Below are 27412 nucleotides of genomic sequence, written 5' to 3'. Positions count from 1 at the left end.
AGCAACGCCCCTGCCTGTGATGTTTGTAAATGGGGAGCAATGATAATGACGGTTGAGATGGTGACCTTGATCAACATTGCCTGGATGTCTGCAGTGCTCTTAGATGGCGACTTGTCTTGACCTTTAGAGGGCTTCCTCCATCTTGAGATCCTTACAGGGCTGTATATATTGGCTGTCTTTTTCTCAATCTTCACTACTTACCTAATCCCTATACCTTAAAAGCAATGGGTGGTCTGACTGGGCAGCGTTCCCCATAGAAACAGAGTAAAGCAGCAGACTGAAATGAAAAACAGCATGACGCAGTGATCCCAGAACAAGCATTGAGAAGGGGATAGGAAGAGCCAAGGTGAATGCTATAAAAAGCATAGTAATCCCAGAGCAACACTGAGAAGGAGATAGAAAAAGCGCAGGTGAATGACCACATAACCATCAAGCATGCATGAGTAGAGAACTCCACCATCTGTTGCCCAAAAATGCCATAAAACCATTTCAAACTGTCACATTTTGCCATTAGCGATGACATCAGAGCCTGAGCATGCTCGGATCACCATCTTGGAAAAGGGATAGCCAGAAAACTGGTCACAGGGGCCGCATCACTTCCTGCCTTTTATGCTCAGAGAGTACTTACACTATTGCAGCCATCTTGGAAATGGCAAACACCCACAAAACAGAGAAAAGAAGTGGAAAGCAAATGGAAAACGCTGTCACTTATGTCAAATCTTGTATAAAGCTTTTATGACAGGCCGTCACCACCAGAATTGAGCTCCAACCATATAGCTCATGTAGAAGCTGTACAGGAAGGACTTCTACACAGGAGAGGCTGAACTATGCCCCCCAGACCACCAGAATGGGGCACCAACCATATTGCTAATTTAGAGACTGTACAGGATGGACTTCCACCCAGGAGAGGCTAAACCTGGCTGGGGCGACAAACAGTAAGGGATACCTCGCGACTCCAGTCCTGATCAGGTAAGGACAAAAAGGAGAATGCTGCAAGCCAGGTCTGTCTTTCATTTATAGTTAACCAGTCCTATCAGGTTGTGGAGCCACAACCCCCCCCCCCCCCCGTTGTGTGCTGCCATGATGCGCCAGGAAAGGTATTTTTCAGTGATGCATTTACCTTGATTAAAATCAAAGCATCATCATGGTACATACAGCGTATTAGTATTAGTATTATTCGTATTATATCACTGGCCTGTATAAATAAACGTTACATATTTCCTAACAATTTTTTAGGACTGCCTTCCAGGAGAATAAGAATGATAATTCTTATATAAGAATCGAATGGAGTTGATTTACTAAAATTGGATAATGCAAAATCTGGTGCAGCTGCGCACAGTAGCCAATCAGCTTCTAACTACAGCTTATTCAGTTAAGCTTTGACAAAAAAAATCTAAAAAACTGGAAGCTGATTGGGTTCTATGTAGAGCTGCTCCAGGTTTAGTAAATCAAACCCAGTGCCTGTTTATAGTAACTACAAGTATATCATAGTACAGTATTTTCTCAACTTTAGAATGTAAAAAGAACCACAGTACTGTGATAATCTTGTGATAATCTTCTGGACCATCAGCCACTGGTTCTTATCAGGCTTTCTTTATGTGGATACAATTTCAAACGTGGTGCTTTCCTCCTGATCTCTTACCTGATCCACTCTTTGTTCTTCTCCAGGGGCTCAAGTTAAATGCTGGGATCTGAGAACAGGTCACAAAGTCCTGTGGATAGCTGTTTGCTACAAAAACATTTCGGGGGACTTGGGTGATCCCTGTGTTGTCACAAATGATTCGAGACATTGTAACTCTTTCTAATGCCGCTTTTTGAGCTGGTGTGAACTGATTGGGCTGCTCATAATAAAACCTGTATGGAAATAAGTGATCAGTATTGAAGAACCAGAAAAATACATATCATGATACAAAGAAAATGGGTAGGTCATTGCAAAGTTATACTGTATATATTCACCTGTCTCCATCACGAGTTCTGCGGAATTGGTTTCCGATTAAACAAGCTAACAGTTCGCCCACTCTCGCATTAGGCAACAGAGGTTCTGCAACAGCTCCAACCCAGATGTCAATGTTTGCAGGTGTGCCATATAGCTGCATGAATTTTTCTGCCAGTGGTCGGTTTCTCAGCACCTGAGCCAGTTCCATCACATTACGAGGTGCCATAAGGCCACAAAAGCTCCTCCATGTACTGTATCCTAATTTTAAAGGATTTTAAAAAATGGCCATCATGAAAACAAACTACTACATAAGAAGTAAAAAGGCTAACTTAATGTAACTAAAAATTATATTATACAGTAAAACCTTGGTTTGAGAGTAACTTGGTTTGAGAGCGCTTTGCAAGACAAGCAAATTTTTAAAATAAATTTTGACTTGATATACAAGCGATGTCTTGATATACAAGTAGCGTCATGTCACAACTGGGTATAAAAGAGAAGAGAGGAGCCTCTAAGTGTAGCTATATTGTTACATTTAATGAAGGTTCAATATTTAGCAGCTCACATGGTTGATGATTAAAACAGGCACATCTAAGTATGCAGGCATCCGGGGTAAAGCTGTCCACATAGACCATCCTCCTCACTGCCATCTTCATCACACCCTTCCACGCTGCGCTCCACGAGCGATTCAAAGTCTTGCTTTCAGATCACTCTACTGCAGGGTAGTCTTCCCAATCACAATTGCAGACTGACATCGGAGAGAGCCAGTGGTTCAGAAGATGGTCTATGTGGACAGCTTTATCCCGGATGCCTGCATACTTAGATGTGCCTCTTAATCATCAACCATGTGAGTTGAACCTTCATTAAATGTCCCCATACTGCTACACTTAGAGGCGCCTCTCTTCTCTTTTATACCCTGTAGCTCCTGCTGGATTTTGCTTCTAATCCCCTTGTGGAGGCGCCATTTGTGGATGGACATTTTTGTTTTCTTTGTATATAGACTATAAACTGAAAGACTTGTGGATAAATGGTTGTGGAACGAATTATCTGAGTTTCCATTATTTCTTATGGGAAAATTTGCTTTGATATAAGAGTGCTTTGGATTACAAGCATGTTTCTGGAACGAATTATGCTCGCAATCCAAGGTTTTACTGTATAGGTAATTTAGAGATTAAAGGTTTACAGTCTTTTGCTGATTTCTAAATAGAATTCATAACAGTAAATATGCTAATACCATACCTTATAAACCTCTTTAACCACTTCCGAAACTGTGTGAACCGGACGCATGGAGTTCAATGGGGTTTATTTTTTTTTTTTTGAAGCATGTGATTAGAGCCAGATGCTCTAATAGGCTTCAAAAAAGGGTGGGCTTGGCCCACCCAGTTGTGTAACAATAGCGAATGAATATTCACTATTGTCACACGGATCCTCCTCCTGGCCAATCAGGAAGCGGGTCCTGAGACCCATTTCCCAATTGGCCGAAAGGAGAAGCCATGCCATTGGCCATGGAGGAGGAGGGAGGAGACGCAGGAGACTGACGGAGAAGAAGCCGCCGCCATCTCTGCTGCTGCTGCCTGCCCTACCTCCACATGTCCAGCAAGGGTGAGTGAGCCGGCGACCGGGGGGGGGGCGGTTTGGTGTGGTCTGCGGGGGGAGGTATGGTGTGGTCCATGGAGCACCAGCTGCCACTGACCATGCGCGCCGGCGGCGGCACGCTCCCGCCCACACTCGTCAGAGGGGACTTCAATGCACGGGGCAGGCAGCTCCGATTGCCACCTGACACCCGTGATCACGCCCCACTGAGAGAGAAGGACGGGTAGCTTTTGTAAACACAGCTGACCGCTCTTCTCTCTGGAATGATCACAGAGCTCCTGTGATCCTTCTATATAGGAACACAGGTCTCTGTGATCATTTCACAAGCCACGCCCCCGTACAGTTAGAAACACGCCCGTAGTTACACATCTAACCCTTTGATCACTTACTGTGTTAACCCCTTCCTTGCCAGTGTCATTATTACAGTAACAGTGCATATTTTTAGCACTGATTACTGTAGTAATGTCACTGGTCCCCCCAAAAGTGTCAGTCAGGGGTCCAATCTGTCTGCCGCAATGTCGCAGTCCCGCAAAAAAACGCAGATCGCCGCCATTACGGTGTTCAAATACCACCAAATGAAAGCTCTATTTGTGGGAAAAAAGGACATACATTTTATTTGGGTACAGCGTCGCACGACCGTGCAATTGTCCGTTAAAGTAACGCAGTGCTGAATCGCAAAATATGGCCTGGTCATTATGGTGGCAAATCCTTCCAGTCCAGAAGTGGTTAATAATTAGTGCAATGGATTTTTCTAAACAGTCACCATAAATAAGATCCTTATTGTGTAGAAGCTTTTTATTTTTATTATCTACCTGGTAGTCCATGATCCCTGCTTCGTTGCATGTTAATGGCCCCTAGATCAAGGCCAAGACGTTTGAAAAGCTCAAATAGGTGTTCTCGGAGCTCATCTACCAAAATTTGGTTCTGTCGGTTGAGTTTTGCCCGGTTGGCCATTAGACCACGAAGCAGTGGGTCAACACCTCCTGCAAGAAGATAACAAATTTGCAAAGTCTTAAGCATGAAATGAGTAAAGAATGAGATGTATTTAGGTCATAAAGGTTGAAAAATATAAATCATTACAATATCAGGCAAGGAGACTGGTAATGTAATATGATCTAATGCTGAAGATATTCTACACAATGGTAAAGAACATTAAGGTCTAACATGGGGTTGGGGGTAATCCACGCTTTAGGGTTTCTTATTCTGGACAACCAAAATATACCTTCTCGGACAACTCTCCAGGTATTGAAGAAGGTAAGGTGCAGAGGAACTGGAGGCAGGTTTCGTGAGGTCTGATAACGATCCACCAGTCGATAAATAAACGGTTGGATCATTGTGTGGCCCATACGGAAAATCAGACTGAACACGTTGGATGCTCCTGGATTTTCTGAATCATTGTAGCGACGGTAAGAAGGAATAACCCTGGACATAGAAGAGCCCAATAGCAGGGGTAGCCAGTCTTTATAGTTTATTTTCTGTCAAAGAAAAAAATATTTAGAACTTTTGGGAATAAAAATAGTAGAATAATTTATAATGATTAAAATTTTTCAGAAATGTTAGTAATTTATAACAGAAGATGGCAGACACTAGTGTATGTTGGTTTGATCATCTTCCAATTACCAGGGTGGGGGTGGTCTTTGCCAATTGTATTACAAACTTGAACTGCTAAAAGTAAACTGTAGCCTGATGCTCATGTACCTGGTGCTGGATTAGCTTATGTATATTGGCTTTTAAAGCAAAACCCGTTCCTCACCTGTGTCAAAGCCCCAATTATCTTTCTTGTTTCCTGGAAGAGTATTTCTCCTGACCATCTTGGATTTAATCTGCGCAACTCAGTGGCAATGCGGTTGTGTTCTCTAATGAAGATTGTGTGAAACGCAGTCAGACCAGGCTGCTCACTGACTCGAGGATCCCCTGAAGGACACCCAGAAGGTTACCATCATTCATTTTTAATGACTAATATATGCATTAGGCATCATAAGTTTGTAGTTAAAAAAAATGCATATTAAATAATTAATCAAGGATTCAGTGCTATGGTAATCAGAAAAGGGCTGCTGCCTACCTCATAAATCCTACATAAGTGGGAAATCAGTAATAAAAGTTAAAAGGGGGATGTAAAAGTGATGCTGTCTACAATATGTGCAAAAAAAATCAAATATTTGTGTATAATCCTTTCAAAAATCAATAAAAAAAATTGTTACAATACAGATAAATCATGTACACCCTGTGGGTAAGCAAACAAATAATATCCCTGAAAAACACTCCTATTATCCAAGGAAATATAACCAGTGTAAAAAACATAGAAAATGTGCTAAAAAGAACAAAATATATATATATATATATATATATATATATATATATATATATATATATATATATATATATATTGTGACAGGAAGTCAGGTTAATCTGTGGTTGTTGTCACAGACGGGAGATACATTTCTGCATACATTTCTGCCTTGTTTAGACAATTCACCAATTACTATAGGGTGTCGGCTGCAGAGGTAGCCAGAAAGGTGTAAGGACGTTGGAAACTTCAGCTATTCAGGATGAGGCAATTAAGGCCTCTATAAGTTATCCAGAGGGTGACTACTGAGCTGCCTGCTGAAGCTGTGTGCGTTAAGGAGAGCAGTGAGCTGAAAGCCTCCTGAAGCTGTGTACGTTAAGGAGAGCGGTGAGCTGAAAGCCTCCTGAAGCTGTGTGCGTTAAGGAGAGCACTGAGCCGAAATACTTCTGAAGGTGAAGTGTTGGGTTTTTTCTGTGTGAAAAGAAAACAAAGACTATTGGTTTTCTGCTGTATGACCAGCAGTGTCTGCCCAGCAGTAGGTTGGGACAGACACCATAGGTAGGTTCCTGTGTGTGAAGGTAGACGCCCCAAGTGGCCAGGGTTTATTTTATGTTTGTTTTGATTTATGCTGTTTGGATGCTTGCACTTGTTTGAAGAAAATTGGAAGAATAAACCATAGACCGTTGTTTTCAACCACTCCTCGGCTGTCTCTCTGTGTAACGAACCCCGCTACCGAGTTAACCCCTCACAATATATATATAGTCCACAATCCAAAGTGTATACGGTAAAACCTTGGATTGAGAGTAACTTGGTTTGAGAGCGTTTTGCAAGACAAGCAAAATTGTTTTATAAATTTTGACTTGATATACAAGCAATGTCTTGATATATAAGTAACGTCACAACACAACTGAGTATAAAAGAGAAGAAAATAGAATTTTTGTAAAATCTTACCATAAAATTCTTTTCTCTGAGTCCTCTGACAGTCGCCGCCCATTCATACAGTCTTCACGATTGGGGTATTGGCCTTCTCCACAGGAGCAAGCTAGGCAGTCATTTTGTTAAAACAACAAACATTAACATATAGACACACCCACAGGGGGCCGTCCCTCTGGCCTATATCCTCCAGCCAGTACCACTCTAATCCAGTTATGTAGCAAGCAGTCCATGAAAAACCGTCAACCCCAAAGAGAAGGGCGGGGGCGGCGACTGTCAGAGGACTCAGAGAAAATTATTTTACGGTAAGATTTTACAAAAATTCTATTTTCTCTTAGGTCCTCTGACAGTCGCCGCCCATTCATATAGTCTTCACGATTGGGACGTCCCAAAGCAGTGTAGATGTGAGGGGTGGGAAGACGCAACCCTGAAATAGGCAACGCAGCACCCAGGTCAGAGAAAAAACTGAACTGAACCAGTGGGGTAAGTAAAGCTAAACAGGAGCTAACCCAGGAAAAAAATTAAATACACCTCATGACTAAGAGACATTAAAAAAAAAGCATATCTCTTTAAACCACTGCCGCACTCAAATCCTTGCGGCCAAAAGAAGCATCCGAGGATGCCAACACATCAAGTTTGTAAAAACTTAGAAAAGGTGTGTACAGACGACCAGGTCGCCGCTTTGCACACCTGAGCCACCGACGCCTGGTGGCGAAAAGCCCAGGATGCACTAACCACTCTAGTAAAGTGCGCCTTAACAGGGAAGGGAGGAACCCGACCCTTGATTGAATAGGCCTGCGCAATCGTCTGTCTGATCCATTTGGAAATGGTTGCCGCAGACGCCGCTGTACCCTTCTGAGGTCCTTCAGGAAGGACAAACAGACAATCCGACTTCCGGAAAGAGTCCGTGGCGGAAAGGTAAACCTTGATTGCCCGAACACGTCCAAGGAATGCAAGGCAAATTCCTTCGGATTCTTAGGCTTTGCACAAAGCGAAGGCAACACAATATCCTCATTGAGGTGGAATGCTGAAACCACCTTAGGAAGAAAAGACTGATTTGGTCGCAGGACCACTTTATCCCTATGAACAACCAGATAGGGGGAGCGGCAAGACAGAGACGCCAACTCAGACACTCTGCGAGCAGATGTGATCGCCACTAGAAAGGCAACTTTCTGTGACAACACAGGCAGAGGGATCTCTCTGATGTTCTCAAAGGGAGGTCGTTGTAAAACAGACAGAACCAGATTCAGGTCCCAGGGAAGTAAGGGAGCCTTCCTCGGGGGAGCCAGATGACACCCCCCCTGAATAAAGGTGCGAATCAAGGAATTAGATGCCAAAGGGCGCTGAAAAAGAATGGCCAAGGCCGACAATTGGACTTTGATCGTGGTCAGCGCCAAGCGCTGATCCACCTTAGTCTGTAGGAAGGCCAAAACCCTCGCCACTGAAAAGGAGTGACTTGTGACACCAGGCAAAATATGCCCTCCAGGTGCGATGATAAATCTTCCCAGAGGAAGCTTTTCTAGCTTTTAGCAAGGTAGGAATGGCAGCCGACGGGGTACCCCTGTCTCTCAAGACTTGGCTTTCAACAGCCAAGCCGTCAAAGCCAACGACTGTAAAGCAGGATGGAAGATCGGTCCCCGATACAGAAGATCGTTTCTTAGTGGAAGCCGCCAGGGAGGTTCGACAACCATCTGCATAATGTCCGTGTACCAAGACTGACGCGGCCAGTCTGGAGCTACCAGAATCACCAGCATCCGTTCCGAGGCTAACCTGCGAAGGAACCTGTACAACATTTGAATTGGAGGAAAGGCATATATCAGCCGATACCGATGCCACGGCACCACTAACGCGTCCGAGGCGTCTGCCAGAGGATCGCGAGATCAAGCCACGAACCTTTCCACTTTTTTGTTGAGACGGGATACGAACAGATCCATGTTCGGAGACCCCCACCGGATACACAGAAGGTGAAACCTGGTGCCCCCCTGATGATTGATGTACACTACCTCTGTGGCGTCCGTCTGCACTCGTACAGTGCAGCCCTGAATCTGAGCCGACCAACGGAACAAACAGAGCTTGATTGCCCGGAGCTCCAGGACATTTATCGGTAGGGAGAACTCCTCCCCCGACCACATCCCCTGGGCACAAATCGTGCCCAGAACTCCACCCCAGCCTGACAGGCTGGCATCCATGGAGAGCCCCGTCCACAATAACGGCCGGAAGGACTTGCCTTGTGTCAGAATCGGTGACTGGAGCCACCACAAAAGATCCAATCTCACCTGGTGGCTTAGAGAAATCCTTCTGTCCAAGACTGAGGATGCCTATTCCACCTGGTAAGGATCTCTGCCCCGTAGCAGAGCCAACACAGGAGCCAAAACCTATGTGAACACCCTTTGAGCCGAAGCGAGACCGAAGGGCAATGCCACGAACTGGTAATGCTTCTCTGCGATTGCGAAGCGGAGATACCGCTGATGACCCTCGTAAAAAGGGATGTGCAGATATGCATCTTTTAGGTCGGTGGTGGCATCTCTGAGTCCAGGGGAATTCATGGCCTCCATCAACCATTGGGAACTTCTGTACCCGCACAAATCGGTTCAGTAACTTTAGGTCCAAAATCAGATACACCTTGCCCTCTTTTCTGGACACTATGAACAGATTGGAGTAAAACTCCCGAAACCTGTCCCGCGGAGGGACCGGCACGATGACCCCTTTGGGCGGGAAGATCTTAAACCGCCCATAGTAGATCCCGGAAACGGGAGTCAGATGGAGATTTGATGGAAAGAATCTGTCTACAGGGCGAGATCGGAACTCGATCTTGTACCCTGAACAAATGAGCTCGCGAACCCACCTGTCCTGAATGTCGGACAGCCAGGGCTCGGGAAAACAACGCAGATATCCCCCCACCCCTGATACGGGTGAGGGCGTCCATTCAGGAAGTGGTGGACTGGGTTGCCTGCCCAGCTTGACCCGTTTTGGGCTTACCCCAAAATTTCTTATGACCACCAGAGGCCTTGAAGGACTTACACTTTTCCTGTGCCCCGAAGGCACGAAAGGACCCCCGGTTAGTATTAAAGGAGGGACCCTGCTTAGCGTAGGGAGATTTACCTTTCAAGACTTGAGGCAAGAGAGTACTCTTACCCCCAGTAAGCCCCTTGATCAACTCATCCAGAGAGTCACCAAAAAGACGATCCCCCGCATAAGGGATGTCAGACACTGTCTTCTTAGAAGCGTGGTCGGCCGACCAGCTTTTCAGCCAAATAATGCGGCGGATTGCAATCCCGACCGCAGATAAACATGCGACCAAAGGAGCCTCGTCCAAAGCCGCATCACACAGGTACATCAAGGCCTGTGCCATTTGATCCAACATGTCCAGCGCAGCAGCAGAAACCGACTCTGCTACCAGAGTGCGTCCAAGCACCTTGGCCCATTCTGTGATAGTCCGAGAGACCATCACTGAGGCGAACACCGGTTTCAGCAGGGAACCTGCCACCATATACATGTGGGGGGAAAGCGTTTCCACCCGTCTATCCGCCGGGTCCTTGAACACCGGGGAGTCTTCCACGGGTATCAAGGGGGATATATTCAGTCTGGAAACAGTGTGGTCCACTTTAGGAACCACAGTCCAGCGAGTATCAACCGAACTTAACCACTTAATGCGACGCCATTGGTCATTTACCGTTTTCTGAAACTCCTTGGGACAAGGAAAAACCTGACTTGACTTCAGGGCCTTGTGGGTCCCGAAGGAAACCAGCCTACCTGCCATGGAGGGTTCATCATCAAGATTTAAAGTCTCCTTAACGGAGCTAATAAGTGCGTCTCCTGCAGCGCGGTCATCAGGGCCGCACTGGCCTAGCGGGATACCGGGAAATTCCCCGGTGGGCCGCCGGCCCTGGGGCCGCTTTAAGATAGGGCATCGCGGCAGCGCCGCTTTAAGATAGGGCATCGCGGCAGCGCCGCTTTAAGATAGGGCATCGCGGCAGCGCCGCTTTAAAATAGGGCAGCCGGCAGCGCCGCTTTAAGTATTGGGGCCGGCCGCTCTGATGATGGCCGCTGCAGCCCCGCCCCCGGCCCCCCCTGCGCTCCAGACAGGGAGTGACGGAGCCGGAGGGTCCATCCTACTCGTCAGCCGCTGTGAGCGGCATGACATCACGGGGCGGCTGCGCGGCGGGGTGGACCGTGGAACTGACTGGCTGTGGCTGTCACGGGCGTGCAGACGCCGATCCCTCCCACTGTCCCGACACAACACTGACGTCACGCGCCGCGCCAGCAGCCAGCAGGTGAGCCTGAAGAGTGAAGAAGATGTGAAGAAGAGTGAAGAAGATGAGAGAGAGTGAGAGGGGGGGTGCCGGGGTGGAGGAACAACAGCAAAGAGGCTTCAGTCACTGCAGCAAGAGGTTAGCATAGTTTTAAATCTTTGGAGAGTTGACACATCTATTGATGCAACTTGTACCATGCCCACCACATCTGCACCTCCTGTACCATGCCCACCACATCTGCACCTCCTGTACCATGCCCACCACATCTGCACCTCCTGTACCATGCCCACCACATCTGCCATCTGCACCTCCTGTACCATGCCCACAGCCTCTGCACCTCCTGTACCATGCCCGCAGCCTCTGCACCTCCTGTACCATGCCCGCAGCCTCTGCACCTCCTGTACCATGCCCACCACCTCTGCACCTCCTTTACCATGCCCACAGCCTCTGCACCTCCTGTACTATGTCAGCAGCCTCTGTACCCCCTGTACCATGCCCGCAGCCTCTGCACCTCCTGTACTATGTCAGCAGCCTCTGTACCCCCTGTAACATGCCCGCAGCTTCTGCACCCCCTGTACCATGCCCGCAGCCTCTGCACCTCCTGTACCATGCCCGCAGCCTCTGCACCTCCTGTACCATGCCCACCACCTCTGCACCTCCTGTACCATGCCCACAGCCTCTGCACCTCCTGTACCATGCCCGCAGCCTCTGCACCTCCTGTACTATGTCAGCAGCCTCTGTACCTCCTGTACCATGCCCGCAGCTTCTGCACCCCCTGTACCATGCCCGCAGCTTCTGCACCCCCTGTACCATGCCCGCAGCCTCTGCACCTCCTGTACCATGCCCGCAGCCTCTGCACCTCCTGTACCATGCCCACCACCTCTGCACCTCCTGTACCATGCCCGCAGCCTCTGCACCTCCTGTACCATGCCCGCAGCCTCTGCACCTCCTGTACCATGCCCACAGCCTCTGCACCTCCTGTACTATGTCAGCAGCCTCTGTACCTCCTGTACCATGCCCGCAGCTTCTGCACCCCCTGTACCATGCCCGCAGCTTCTGCACCCCCTGTACAATGCCCGCAGCCTCTGCACCTCCTGTACCATGCCCGCAGCCTCTGCACCTCCTGTACCATGCCCACCACCTCTGCACCTCCTGTACCATGCCCGCAGCCTCTGCACCTCCTGTACCATGCCCGCAGCCTCTGCACCTCCTGTACCATGCCCACAGCCTCTGCACCTCCTGTACTATGTCAGCAGCCTCTGTACCTCCTGTACCATGCCCGCAGCTTCTGCACCCCCTGTACCATGTCCGCACAGCCCCTGTATCTCCTGTACCTTGCCTGCAGCCTCTGCATATCTTGTACCATGCCTGCAGCACTGCATCTACTGTACCATATCCACAGCCTCTGCATCTCCTGTACCATGCCCACCACCTCTGCATCTCCTGTACCATGCCCCCCACCTCTGCATCTCCTGTACCATGCCCGCAGCCTCTGCATCTCCTGTACCATGCCCGCAGCCTCTGCATCTCCTGTACCATATCCGCAGCCTCTGCATCTCTTGTACCATGCCTGCAGTCTCTAAAATCTCTTGTGCCATGTCCACAGCCTCTGCATCTCCTGTACCATGCCCGCAGCCTCTGCATCTCCTGTACCATATCCGCAGCCTCTGCATCTCCTGTACCATATCCGCAGCCTCTGCATCTCTTGTACCATGCCCGCAGTCTCTAAAATCTCTTGTGCCATGTCCGCAGCCCCTGCATCTCCTGTACCATGTATGCAGCCTCTGACGTGTCCTCCTGTACCATGTCCACAGCCTCTGACGTGTCCTCCTGTACCATGCCCGCAGCCCCTGCATCTCCGGTACCATGTCCGTAGCCTCTGACTTGTCATCCATTACCATGTCCACACAGCCTATGACCACCTCCTATACCATATCCGCACTTTTACCACTTTTAACCAGAATTTGCGCTTATATATATAAAGCCATATGTGGTTTCATATCTGTCTTATCTATATATAATACACTCTTCAAATGTGCTTTAAAATGCATGGTTTTCCCTTTATGAACAAGAAAATAATGACGTTATGCTGTTGGGTCGGTATAATAATGCTATGGGGCTGGTATGAAATTATTTCCAGGGCTGAATTTTATTCCCAGTCCGGCCCTGGCAGTCATGTGCTATCCCAGAGGAAGAATCCTCCTCCTTCACATCCGACTGAGAAGACGGGGACCCCTCAAGGGGGACGTCGCCTGTGGCATCCAATTCAGGCTCTGAGTCAGAAGACAGAGAGGGCATTCCTGGGACTTCATATTAGCAAAGTGCAAAAAAAATGACACTGGCTCTTTAAAATGGCGGTTCCCGCGGGCCCCTATCGCAAACTGCACTACAGGTGGAGACCCTTCTGTTAACTAAAGCTAAACTGACAAAAGAGTGCTAGCAGAAATATAGCCAGAGAAAACCAGTAAAATCCCCCCACAGTGTCCCTATACTTGCCACGCTGCTTTTGAGAAGGTTGATTATAAAGGGGAAGTGACCTCACGCCCCTAGAGGCAAAAGCCAGCCCTAAGCCACAAAAAAATGGTGCCTGATAGAGTCAAATGGAAGAAAAGCACTTAGAAAATGCCCAGACAGGACATCCGCCCACACTAAAGATGGTGCCTGATTTGCGCTGGCAATGATGATGGAAAATGGCCACTGCCCTCACTCTGAGGCCAAACAGCCAGCCCTTACTAAACATGGCGGCTGCGCGAAACAGCGCCAAACGCCGCAGAAAACGCCCACACTGGCCCCCACCGGAATATGCACAGAGCACCCCCGGGAAGAAGGACGCCCCCACACCCCCCAGTATGGCAGTCTACACCGCAGGAGCGTCCCTGCAGGGACAGGGAAGGTAAGACACAGGGGGCCATCCCACGGCCATGAGGGGGATACTACAGCAAACTTTACATGTACCGCCATCCCCAGAGTGGGCCCACTCAATACCCCTCAAAAACCTGTTCCCAGGGACAGAGGGGTAGTAGTACTCAGACACGGGAGACCTCCCACCTGGATGGGGGTGCCGTCAGCCAGGAAGGATGCTAGCAACCCGGGGAGTTCCGACGTTGAGACATCCCAGCGAAGATAGAAAAACTTTTCAGGCTTGTCCCCGCTTCTAGGGGCACTGTCATTGCGAGGCCTGGGCGTACCAAAAGCCTGCGACGCTCGATGGCAGACTGGGACTCCATAAGGTTCTATATTAACCAGTACGAGGCCCATTTCTGCTGACGCTTGTAGTCCTCCAAATTCTAACTAACTAGTGTAGGTGAGAAAAAATAAAAAGCTATTCTTAAAAGAAAAAACACTTTTCAGAAATAAAACAAGAAAAAAACTGAGACACTAGGTCCCAGCAGGGAAAACCTAACCTACTCCTAACGCTAGGCAGCAAAGAACTGGATTAGAGTGGTACTGGCTAGAGAATATAGGCCAGAGGGACGGCCCCCTGTGGGTGTGTCTATATGTTAATGTTTGTAGTATTAACAAAATTACTGCCTAGCTTGCTCCTGCGGAGAAGGCCAATACCCCAATCGTGAAGAGTGTATGAATGAGCGGCGACTGTCAGAGGACGTAAGAGAAATGTGCCTTTAAGTGGAGCAATATGGTTACATTTAATGAAGGTACAACATTTAGCAACTCACATGATTGATGATTAACCACTTGCCGACTACCGCACGACTATATACTGCGGCAGTCAGCCTCTCCTTGGCAAAGATATGAGTACGTCACTCGCCCACGAGCCTGTAGGGGACGAGCACGCGCCGCCTCCGGCGCGCTCCCGCCCCTGCTTGTTCCCTGCCTTCCCCGCACGTGTGACCGGCAGCTCCGATGTCCGCCGGCCACTCGCGATCTCGCTCAGGAGAGGGAGAAAGACAGACGGCTGATGTAAACACAGCCGTCTGTCATTCTCCCTTAGATCATCACTGAGGCTATGCTATCCTGCTATGTAGGATCGTATGTCTCTGTGATGATCTAACAAGCCATGCCCCTGACAGTTAGAATCACACCCCTAGGGACACACTTAACCCCTTGATCACCAATAAAGTTAACCCTTCCCTGCCAGTGTCATTTTTACAGTAACAGTGCATATTTATAGCACTGATTACTGTAGTAATGCCACTAGTACCCCCAAAAGTGTCAAAAATGTCAGTCAAGGGTCCGATCTGTCCACCGCAATGTCGCAGTCCCGCGAAAAAAAAAAAAACGCAGATCGCCGCCATTACTAGTTAAAAAAAAAAACAATGAAAATTACCTAAATCTTTCCCATAGTTAGTAAACACAATAACTTTTGCGCAAACCAATCAAAATACGCTTATTGCGATTTTTTTTTACCAAAAATATGTAGCAGAAAACAAATTGGCCTAAAATGTTAAAAATTTTTGATTTTTACATTTTTTTTGAGAATTTCATATAAAAAAATGTGAAAAATATTGTTATTTTTTCAAAATTGTCGCTATTTTTTTGTTTATAGCGCAAAAAGTAAAAATCAAAGAGGTGATCAAATACCACCAAAAGAAAGCTCTGTTTGTGGGGAAAAAAAGGACATCAATTTAATTCGGGTACAGCATCGCACGACCGCGCAATTGTCCATTACAGTCACGCAGGGCCGAATCACAAAATAGGGCCTGGTTTTTGAGCAGCCAAATCCTCCGGGACTTAAGGGGTTAAAACGGGCACATCTAAGTATGCAGGCATCAGGGGTAAAAGCTGTTCACATAGACCATCCTCCGCACTGCCATCGACATCATCCCTTCCATGCTGCGCTACACGAGCACTTCAAGCCTTGCTTTCAGATCACTCTACTACAGGATAGTCTTCGCGGGCACAAATGCAGACTGACAGCGGTGAGAGCCAGTGGTGCAGATGATGGTCTATGTGGACATCTTTACCCCAGATGCTTGCATTTTTTGTTAGATGAGCCTCTTTTAATCATTAATGTAACATTAAATTCATTAAATGTAACCATATTGCTACACTTAGATGCGCCTCTCTTCTCTTTTATACTCAGTAGCTACTGCTGGATTTTGCTTCTAATCCCCTTGTGGAGGCTGCTATTTGTGGATGGACATTTTATAGTTACACAACCTATCACATTGCTATAATCTTTTTATATGGACTATAAACGGAAGGACTTATGGATAAATGGTTTTGGAACTTATTATTTGAATTTCCATTATTTATTATGGGGAAATTCACTTTGATATACGAGTGCTTTGGATTACAAGCATGTGCCCTGAACGAATTATGCTCGCCCTCCAAGGTTTTGTACTTCAAAGTACTTAGTGTGTAGACCAGCCTTCAACTAGATATCAGAAATCACACACATATACATCTTCTTCCAAAAGTGACAAGTGAAAAAAATGATTTGTGCCTTGATATTCTGCTCACATAGCAAAGCACAAACAGATATTCTCTGGAACTCATGGTTTCTGCCATGTGAGGATCTGGACCACCACCATCTGTGCCCATAGCATTCCCTCCACTGATTGTAAAGATCAAGTACACTCAGAGACCCAGCAACCAGATGGACGAGGAGGAGGAGAGAGGATCTAGTCTGGCTTATATTTAAAGTTTTTTTTACCTCTGCAGGGGTTCAACTCTGTGAGGGGGGGGGGGGGGGAGCACGAGTAGACTTCACTTATCCCCCACTGATTATCAAGGCACAAGTCACTTTTTTCACTTGTCACTTTTGGAAGAAGATGTATATGTGTGTGATTTCCGATATCTAGTTAATGGCTGATCCACACACTAAGTACTTTGAAATATACACTTTGGATTGTGGACTTTTTATTGCACATATTCAACACTTTATATATATATATATATATATATATATATATATATATATATAATTTTTTTTTTCTTTTTAGCACATTTTTTATGTTTTTACACTGGTTGTATTTCCTTGGATCATAGGAGTGTTTTTCAGGGATATTATTTGTTTGCTTACTCACAGGGTTTACATGATTTATCTGTGTTGTAACCATTTTATTGGATTGATTTCTGAAAGGATTATACACAAATATTTATATTTTTTGCACATGCTGTAGGCAGCGCCACTTTTACCTCCCCTTTTAACTTTTAAAAATACATATTAGGAGGGTAATAAGCAGATATACAATCTAGCCAGCATTTTGCATATTCCTTTAAAATGACAAATTCTCTAAATGAGATGTCTGTGGAATCACAGCCACGCCAACACCTATTACACAAGCATGCTCCCCTGTTGTCACCATCAGGAAAGCCATGAGAAAATGTTGTGTAATCTAGTTAGTGGTTTATACTTTAAGCTATTACATCAGACTCTTCTCTTCCATTGTGCCTGTATAGTAATACTATCTGTCATATAAGTTTACCCACCAGCTAAGAAACATGGGAGACCAGAGGTTTTATTCGTCTGGAGACAGAAGTCTTCTTCAATCCCGCTGGTGCTGAATGGTAAGTAGACTCGCCCATTATCAGTAAACCGGTCATTAACAGCCATAAGACCAAGCTGATTCCGCCTGTTACGAAGTCTGTTGGCCAACTCATTGGTGCTGCCATACACTTGACTGGCATCGATGTAAGAAGTGAGAATATTCATCTGTTCACGTATAGGGGACTGTGGCACACTGGCTGGAGATGAACGGAATAGCGGTATGCAGTCAGTGCGATTTCTTATTCGAGGGTCATTAGGAGGAATCTGTGAAATTAAATGCATATGATCAACCATCTTTGTCACCTATTTTTTGTTTACATATTTTTATATGGACACATACTGTACATACACATATGTGCACTGTTCAGGTAATCTGGGACAGATAAAGCATTCTGTGTATATATGGCAGGTACATAAGAGGACAAATCATCCGCTTCAGCATTAAAACAATTGCCATTAGAATGATTCAAGGGTTACAGTCCAATATTCATGAAAAACATGCTAACTAACTGAGGGTGTGAATGAATATGCAGCCAATAATTGTCAGCTTTTATTGTTTAACAAAAATAAAATGTGTACCTTTAAAGTGTTCATTAAAATGTAAAAATCCCAATTAAATCTGTTTTGATTCAATACTGAAATACTGCAAACTGTGGAAATGAATGCCTAATGCAAAGCAATGCATGTGCTGTTTGTTAGTTTAGTTATAAAAAATGATTTTAATGGAAAGTTACCCTCAGAGGAAAACATGGCAGCTCCCGGGCACAGCTATGATCACAATCAATGCCTCTTAGAAAGGTTGATCTTGATGGAGTCTCTGGTGCCAGATCAAGATCATGATCAATCCACTGACCCCACTGCATGAACATAAGTGATCTCTGCCTGTCTAGGGTCTGCTGGCTCTCTGGAAACCGGACAATCTCATTGGATACAGCCCTTGCCTAAAAAACATGACATTTTAAAGTGTTAAGTACATTATGATGCAGATACATGTAAGAACATTTATAGCATATGTTCAATAAACGTTTTTTGCCAAATTTTGGATACAGTTGGGGGGGGGGGGGGGGTAGAACCCCAGATGGGTTTTTACTCCAGCCCAGGGCTCCTTTAGAGAGATCTCCCTTCACTTTCTGTCCTGTTGATACAGTTTACCAGTCAGGAAGTGAGGGGAACTCTCTAACAGTAACATAAATGTTGAATCTGAGGGTTTTCACATCTTTGCCACATAATTTTATAATACACTATTAAATAAAAAAATATATAGAGCAGAGCAAATAGTCACCAGAGGCAAAACAAAGCCATTGATCCTTCTACTTTCTGTCCATCCTTGAGGTAGGGATCTCCCATCTTCATACTGGGCTCTTAGCAATCGTGCATAGGGTCTGTTGGAAACCCCAAAGTTGGGAAATCTCCTAAAAAGCAAAAGGCCAATATTATCATTCTGTTTATTTGTATATAATTCCCAACAATGAATTTCTCTTATTTGCTCCCTTTTGGTCTGGTCAAAGTACCATTGAAAACATTTTGTTATATCTGTTTGATAAATGCAAAAACTATAGCCCCGTACACACGTACCGATTGTCGGCCGTAAATATTCGGCCGACGACCGTTCGGCCAATTGTAGGCTTGTTAGTATAATGCTTCCGACAGCCGACAGCGCATTTTCGGCCGAACAGAATCTGTCGTGCAAGCATTAAAATTTTTGTTGGCCAACACCATAACGGCCGATTGTTCGCCAGTCAGTACAGATTTCGGCCGACAGACAGCAGATTTGCTAGACTGGGCATGCTCAGAAAAGAAAAAAGACAAGGAAAGCTAACCATCACATGACATCACTTCTGCAGTCGGCTGTTGTTGGCCGACAAAATTCGTGTGCAGTCTTTTGCACTTTTCAACAGACACGACAGCCCTTGGACAAAAGACGGCCGATCGTTCGGCGGACGATCGGTACGTGTGTACTGGGCTTATCTCTTGTTACCATCACAACTTACATCCCATTGAGAGTAAAGGTGGGTACACACAGATCAAAATGTGGCCAGTTCAGCAGTCAATGGCCTGAATTTCAATCTGTATGTGGAACACCCTGTTTGACAGAGGTCTGTCAGTAGATTGACTTCTGTGGAAAGGCCACATTGGGAAACTTTCATTGATCAGCACCTGTAGCCAACCGGCTGCAGCTACTAATCAGTGTATTCTGATAGCAGAGAGTCTCCAATGTCAGAATACAATATCACAGCAGGGAGGATTTTTCTATCCACCTTGCTGATGTGGATGGGGGAATGCATGTGTTTTTTCTTTTAGCCTGCCAACTAAACAAAACAAAAAAAAAAAAAACCTAAGCCTGTATACCCACCATTACTTGTAAAAACGGTCTGTACTCTTTACTTATGCTGCAGTTTTATCAGTTACATTTTTCCCAGTTATCTCTGTGGACTAAAAAACGACTTCCCCTATGGTATGAAGAAAAAGAGAGAGGTGTGTTATGTAGTCCTATCCTAGAGTGAAAATGCTGCTCCTCCAAAGATACAGTGCAGTAAAATTTTGGTTTACAGGGCAAAATTATAGGGAAACACCTAAGGCCCTGTTCACACCTGAGTGTATTTCAGCTCGTAAAACGCTCATCTCTGAAGTCTCAAAATGCCCAACAAGCAAAATCCCATTAATTTCAATTGCCCCTGTTCACATCTGAGCGTTTTGTCCCATTTTTTTGCGGATGAAAAACGGGCATAATGCATGTCAATGGGATTGTGGATGTCAGCGGAATACCATCCGCTGACATCTGATTTTCGGCCTTTCAGTTCTGTTCCGTTTTTTGGAACGGAACAGAACCCTATTTTTCTTCCGTTTAATGCAAAATTGGATGTCAGCTGACATCCGCAATCCCCATAGACATACATTATGTCCGTATATCATCCGCAAACAGATGGAGCGGATGACACAAGTGTCATCCGTGTCCGTAAAAAAAAAAAGCTTTGGAATAAAAAAATCGGAGCGGCCGTGTCAAAGAGCCCTAAAAGAAAAATAATGTAGCCACCAGGACTGGTAAGCTGCAATATATAACAGTGTTTTTTTTTTTTTTTTCTTGAGTTGTGATACACGTAAATGCACAGTATTCACATTTACTGGACCAACACAGAAAAAGCTTAAATATAGCATACAGATGCCTGTCACATGTCAATAATGTCAATTAACCTTCTGAACTTATATTCTTTTTTTTTTTTTTTTTCTCTATTGATAGGAAAATCATTTGTAAATCATACCAAAATCTCATTACTGTACATACCTAGAGGACATGGCTGTGACATTCCTAGCCGCAGGTGAAAAACATAATTGTCACATTTAAAAAAATGGTATAAAAGACTAAGGCCATATTAAAGTAATTGTATTCACATATCAGTGATGCTACAATTATTGAGTAGCTAGTAGAGACAATTATAAAAAAAAAAAAAAGAAAACATCAAGCTTTATACTCAAAGCCTGAACATGTAGTAATACTTTGTCGGTTGGGTAGGACTGCCATAAAAGCTCATTTTCTTTCTCCCACCTGTTGTTACATTCTCCAGTAAAGGTGCGGTATTTATCGTTTGCACAATTCTTTGGAAGAAGCAGAAAAGCATAGCCAGAAGCCTTGTGTAACATGTCCAGCTGATTTACTGTCAGCAAGTCTAGTGGATAAAAAAATTAATTTTAGTTATCAGAGCACCTAAATATTTTAGATTAATTCCTAAGAAACTATTAAAAAAAACAACCAAGACATAATAATCAACTCTCCATATAACAATGTACATTTTTTTAAAGCATACCTGAAATATTGAAGGGTCTGCTGTAAATACTCTGTAACCTCTCCGTCAGAAGGTCATAGGTGGTCTCTATGTAGTCAGCAGCTCGGATGTGATTTCTGCTTGAGGCCACGGGCTGCTTAAAGAATGACATGACCTCAGAAGGGGTTATAGATCCGCTTCTCAGTCTCTCTTTAAGTCTGAAATGATAAAATGTGCATGTTATTATTGTCAAAGGTTTCTTGGTTCATTCAACAGAACTTTTAATGAAATGCTCCCCCCCAGATCTATCCACAACCCGAGCAAAGTCCTGAGTAATTGTACACAAATAAGTATAAAATTTGGATAAGACAGCTGAATTATGAAGAAAAAGTCTACTAAGACTGCTCTTGTTAAAGTCTTAAGTTTACTAGCTAAACATGCCTAATTAATGAATGCTACGTTTTAGAACAAATTGTCTGCCCTTAGCCCTGGTTCACACTGCTGTGACTTGCGACACTTAGAGAAGTCCGATGACAAGTGAAAACACATTTATTTCAAAGGCAGCCATTCCAATCAATGCAACTCACAGCAACTTTTAAAAAGGTTCCTGCATTACTTTGATGTGACTTAGTCCCATAGACTCTAATGTCGCATTAAAGTCACAAGCAAGTAGTACTGCATATTTGCACTGGAAAGCGGGCGACAATGGGGTCCCTGCAGTGTGAACCAAGGCTTAGTGCTGATGTTTTCATCCAAATATAATTATACTTTTATGGAAAATAGAATAAATTCTTTCTGCTGCCTTTCAGAGATGGAGGTGCTTTATGATGGGTGTGCCCTTAACAATAAGTCAATGCTAAAATCAGTTGCAACTCTCCCAAAAGAAATTTCTAAAAATCATAGTATACGCCAATAGTGAACTTTAGGTAAGGTGATAGATTATTTAAATAATACATTTCCAAAATTTGCAGTGGTGAAGAGGGAACTTACACTTGGCGGGTATGTTTGTAGGCTGCATCCACAAGTTTCTTTGCATGCTGGAGTGAATCAAGGATAAAATTGTTGTCTAACTCTTCCACTCCATCTAGAATGATGAGACAGAGTCATACATGTAACCATATAGAGGGCATGGTATTACTGGATTAGTGCATATTAGCAACCAAACAGAAGTTGCCTTCAACTGCTCTAATTGGTCTAAACTGACATAAGGGAGTTGATTTACTAAAACTGGAGAGTGCAAAATCTGGTGCAGCTCTGCAAAGAAACCAGCTTCTAACTTCTCTATTAAAATAACAAACATGTTACACTTACCCCCTCTGTGCAGTTGGTTTTGCACAGAGCAGCTTATATCCTCTCGGGTCCCTCTTCGGCTCTCCTTGCCCCTTCTTCCCCTCCTGTCGAGTGCCCCCACAGCAAGCACCCAAGCCGAGCTGCAGCTCCATGTATCCATTCAAACACAGAGCTGCTCTCTCTCTCCTGATTGGCTAAGTTTGATTGACAGCAGCAGTTGCCAATGGCGCCGCTGCTGCTTCTCAGCCAATCAGGAGAGAGAGTCCTGGATGCTCCGCCGACTCGAACACTGAGAACTGAGCGATCAAACACCTCTGATCGCTCGGTTCTTAGGACTCCCTGAGCAGAGAGCTGGTGACTGAGTCACTGCTCTCCACTCTGCCCCTCCTTGCTCACGAGAGCACTGGGCTGGGAAGTGGGAGGGAGTGGCTAGCTCAGGCTCTCAGAGGCTAGCTGAGAGGCTGAGCTGGATGATGGTCCAGGCATGTGGGCAGATTTAGACTATATGGTCGTGATCCTTCCCGAACCTGGATTGGCTCTGTGACATAAGCCACCAGCAGGCTTTAGCCAGCTGTCTGCTGAAAACTGGTCACAGGAGTGCAGAACGATCTGCACTCTTGTGATCCACAGGAGAAGTACAGCCAAAGGAGCTTTGAGTGAACTTCTCCTTTAAGGGTCCTTACACAGAGTACTGATGAATGAATGCCAAATCTTCCTGCCAGAAAGTAACAAATTTTTTATTTTTTTTTGTAAACTAATCTAAACGTGGTACTAGTTTACTTATATTTAAATCCCTATGAATACAGGACCATTAAAATTCAGATAAAGCCTTAAAAGGCTGTCAGGCTTCCAAGATGAAGAATCATACAGAGAGGAACTCTGATTAAGTCTCTGTTTTTAGTTTTTCATGTATTGCTAATCACAAAACTAGAACCTCTGTCCTACACTGTACACCAGGCACTCGTGGACATCACTGGATAGAGATGGGGCTCAGGTAAGTATTAGGGGGGCTGGGGGGAGCTGCGACACACAGAATGCTTTTTATCTTAATGCATAGAATGCGTTAACATAAAAGACCTTCTGACTTTACAGCCCCTTTTAGTTTGTCAATTAAGCTGATTAGCTATCATGCACAGCTGCACCATTTTGTTTTAATAAATCCACCTTAAGATGACATATCATTAAATCATTTTAATACAGTAGATTTTTTTTTTTTTTTTTTTATAGATAGAACAGTAAGGAATGTCTAAAAGCCTGTCATTTTTCTGTTTTTTCTCATTGCGAATTCCCCTCAATTCCTATACCAGAGACACAACAGAAGTGACAGAAAATCTCTCTAAAGTAAAATAAATTTCCCTTACAGACAGAACAGATGTCACATTGGATAATTTCCTCTCACCTCCCTCTGCTGACACAATCAGAAATGCAGAGAGGGTGAATTTCACAAGCAATAAAACCTGTCAGAGGTTCTAACCCATCCTCACTCTATCAAAAGCTAAGATAATAATGATTGGCTTCTAATATACTTTATTTCTATATTTTACTGCATTTGACCCATCATTGTTATATATTATTTTATTAATAGATAACCCTAGAAGAACATCATCACTGCTTTTCTGAATCTGATTATCAGAGTAAACAAAACAAAGAACTTACACAATAAATCTGCTAAAATGAAACATACGCAATACGCACATTTCTTAGTACATACTTATCTCCAACATCCATTTGCCAATTCTTAGTATTTTTTTTTTCTCATATTGTACCACAAAGGAAGTAAACTCACAAAGTAACTTTGATCTTATGTTACCTAAGCCAGTGTTTCTCAACTCTGGTCTTTAGTGCACACTAACAGGCTAGATTTTAAGTATTACCTTGGGGAGAAGCAGACTAGGATACTGCAATCACTGAGCAGCAAATTATATCAACTGGGATGTATTTTAGTTTTCTTGCAAACCTGGCCTGTTATTGTGCCCTGAGGACTGGAGTTGAGAAACACTGCTCTAAGTATATGATTTCAATTTTAGTATAAAAAAAAATAAAAGGTTTCAGCGGCACTGTTCACCCTCCTGCCTTGGGCCCTATGGTGTTTGATGTCGGGCAGGGGGGAATGGTTAGTTTTGATGAATGTGCGAAAGTTTTACATGTCAATGCAACCTCAATTGTTGTTTGTAATGACTATGTCCTGTTTTGTTACATTTGCCATTGATTGATTTGAAAAAAAAAAAAAAAACAATAAAAATGATTGAAAACGAAAAAAAAAAGAGCACTTAAGTGTAAAGTTTTATTTTTAATGAACTACCAAATATTTTAATAAAGTTGATATCTTATCTAAATACAAATATTGCTCTTAAAATATTAATACATGGTATAAATGATTTTATATCTAAAAGACAAGCTACATCTTTAACCACTTGCTGACCGCCGCAAGTAGATATAATAGTAGATATAATAGTTTATATATGTCACTTTGCCTGTGAGGCTCTGGGGAGCGAGCGCGCCCCGCCGATGTCCGCCGGTCACTCTGTGATCGTCGCTGCAGAGGGAGAAAGTCAGGCGGCTAGTGTAAACAAGCCGCCTGTCATTCTCCCCTGTGTAGAAACACTGATCATACGGTTCTACTATGTAGGACCGTTGATCATTGTTCCTACAGCTCAAGCCACAGCCAATCATAGTTAGAATCACGCCCCTAGGGACACACACAGCCCCTCCCTCTCAAATAAAGTTAACCCCTTCACTACCAGTGTATTTTTACAGTAACAGTGCATATGTATAGCACTGATTACTGCAGTAATGTCACTGGTAACCCCAAAAGTGTCAAAAATGTCAGTCAAGGGTCCGATCTGTCCGCCGCAATGTCGCAGTACCGCAAAAAAAATTGCAGATCGCCGCCATTACGCGTTAAAAACCCAACAAAAATGACAAAAATCTTTCCCTTTGTTAGTAAACGCGATAACTTTTGCGCAAACCAATCAAAATAAGCTTTTTGCGATTTTTTTTACCAAACATATGTAGCATAAAACAAATTGGCCGAAAATGTTAAAAAATTTAGATTTTTACATTTTTTTGGGGGGGGAATTTCATATAAAAAAATATGAAAAATATTGTTATTTTTGCAAAATTGACGCTCTTTTTTTGTTTATAGCGCATGATCAAAAAATCGCACAGGTGATCAAATACCACCAAAAGAAAGCTCTGTTTGTGGGAAAAAAAGGACGTCAAATTCGTTTAGGTACGGTGTCGCACGACCGCACAATTGTCCGTTAAAGTCACGCAGTGCCGAATCGCAAAATACCGCCTGGTCAGGAAGGGGGTAAAATCTTCCAGGGCTTAAGTGGTTAAAATGTTCAAGACAACCAAAATATCATGTAATTCATCATGTAATTTAATTCCTAAAATACTGTTCTATAAGGGGTCAGGCCACAGAAACCTGGCCACCCATGGACATCTACTAAACTGCCTGCAGAGTGATAGGTGTTAAGCGCTGTTTATCAGCTGTCTGGTGAGTTCATTACCATTGGGAGCGGTGATATCTGCACTTGTGGTGTGGTGGACGGCACATTCCTTATCTCTAAGTGGATGATTTATCATGAACTGTGTGACACTTCATCTTTCATGAATAACACTCTACACACATGGGACTGTGATTATGTGCGCCACATGTCTTGATTTCATGTTTGTATGAGATCTGACCATTTGTTGAGTTGCCAAACATGTCTTGTAAGCTCAAAGGCCTTATGAGTAGGTATGTTTAAATAGTACTGGTAAGCGTTAGAATAAGACAAATCATTGGCAACCAGCATTTTCAAAAAAAAGGGTAGGTTTGCTTTAGGAAGACAAAAAACATTAACAAATTAACCAGATCAGTAAATATACAACTATACCTATGAATACTTTTTTTTCTACAGCGGCCAGGCTATGACAACAACCATTTAAACATTTTTACAGCATGTACACCTAGGTATTTCCTATGCTGATTTTTTAAACCAGTGTTCATATCTAAAAGGATACATAAGAATATCAACCAAAATAAGACATTTAACAATCATAGTTTACCGTAATAAGATGCTGTGCCAAGCTGCACCAGTCCGAGGACCAGAAGAAGAGAAATACTGGCATGCAGGGGAGCCATATTTCAGCTCCTGAAAGAAATTAGTTTTGTAGAAGTGAACTTTGATTAAAGTTAATAGTGACTGATCAAACAAAGGTGATTGGACAAAGGTGATCAGCCTGGCAGCTACTGAATAATGGGCGATACACACTATACAATTGTCTTTAGATTTTTTCCTTTAGCTTTACCAAAACCATATAATATGAGGTCAGACCTAAACCCTTTTAATTTGCATGCAATCAGGCGGGCCCTTAGACTACATATTTGAAGGTAAATCTAAAGGAAATCTAACCACAAAAGTTGTATAGCGTGTATTCAGCTTTAGACATGTGTAGTGGGGTCTTACCTTCTGTGTCCTGGATGTTCAGTCCTTGCAGTGGTCCTCAGTTTTTATATGGAACAGCCCTATGGAGGGAGTGAATGGGGATGTCACAACAAGAAAGGTTGCACTAAGAGAGCTTATTAGGCAATGTAATTTGACATAGTGATTGCAGAATACTCTGAATTAGGAAGTTTTACAGAATGAATGTTGTTTTCTAAAAACAAGCTGCTTTACTGAAAAACCATACAAAGATGTGTTTCTAAAAATCTTTGTTGGTATTAAACCCAAAAACAAAAATTTCGTATATTGCACATATCAATCCATAAGGTGATGGCTGCATTTGTTTTCATTTATATTTAGGCTCTTTTTCCGGAGTACCTGGAGGAAACCCACACAGGCACAGGGAGAACATACACAATTAAGAATAGTAATCCATAGAGATGATCCGCACAACCAATTTTGCACTAAAATCTTG

At 44.1% G+C, this 27412-nt stretch overlaps 1 protein-coding gene across 1 annotated transcript in view; it reads right to left on the bottom strand.

Moving 5' to 3' along the window:
- Nucleotides 1–26648, bottom strand: part of LOC309548005 (uncharacterized protein) — a 128917-nt gene extending 102269 nt beyond the window's left edge. The window contains exons 1-12 of the mRNA XM_082247989.1: nucleotides 26561–26648; nucleotides 22205–22298; nucleotides 21257–21432; nucleotides 20998–21118; nucleotides 18736–18865; nucleotides 18188–18394; nucleotides 17396–17717; nucleotides 5280–5440; nucleotides 4749–5001; nucleotides 4339–4509; nucleotides 1957–2194; nucleotides 1643–1854 (exon numbers count right to left, since the gene is read on the bottom strand). Coding sequence (XP_082104115.1) covers nucleotides 1643–1854; nucleotides 1957–2194; nucleotides 4339–4509; nucleotides 4749–5001; nucleotides 5280–5440; nucleotides 17396–17717; nucleotides 18188–18394; nucleotides 18736–18865; nucleotides 20998–21118; nucleotides 21257–21432; nucleotides 22205–22298; nucleotides 26561–26636 — 2161 coding nt within the window. The 5' untranslated portion in view covers nucleotides 26637–26648. The remainder of the gene's footprint in view (nucleotides 1–1642; nucleotides 1855–1956; nucleotides 2195–4338; nucleotides 4510–4748; nucleotides 5002–5279; nucleotides 5441–17395; nucleotides 17718–18187; nucleotides 18395–18735; nucleotides 18866–20997; nucleotides 21119–21256; nucleotides 21433–22204; nucleotides 22299–26560) is intronic.
- Between the last annotated feature and the right edge of the window lie 764 nt (nucleotides 26649–27412).

Source organism: Pelophylax lessonae (genome assembly GCF_965119305.1).
Source record: "Pelophylax lessonae genome assembly, chromosome: 2".
Classification (NCBI taxonomy): Eukaryota; Metazoa; Chordata; class Amphibia; order Anura; family Ranidae; genus Pelophylax; species Pelophylax lessonae.
The sequence above is the reverse complement of the archived record's forward strand: the minus strand, read 5'-3'. Positions and strand labels throughout refer to the sequence as shown.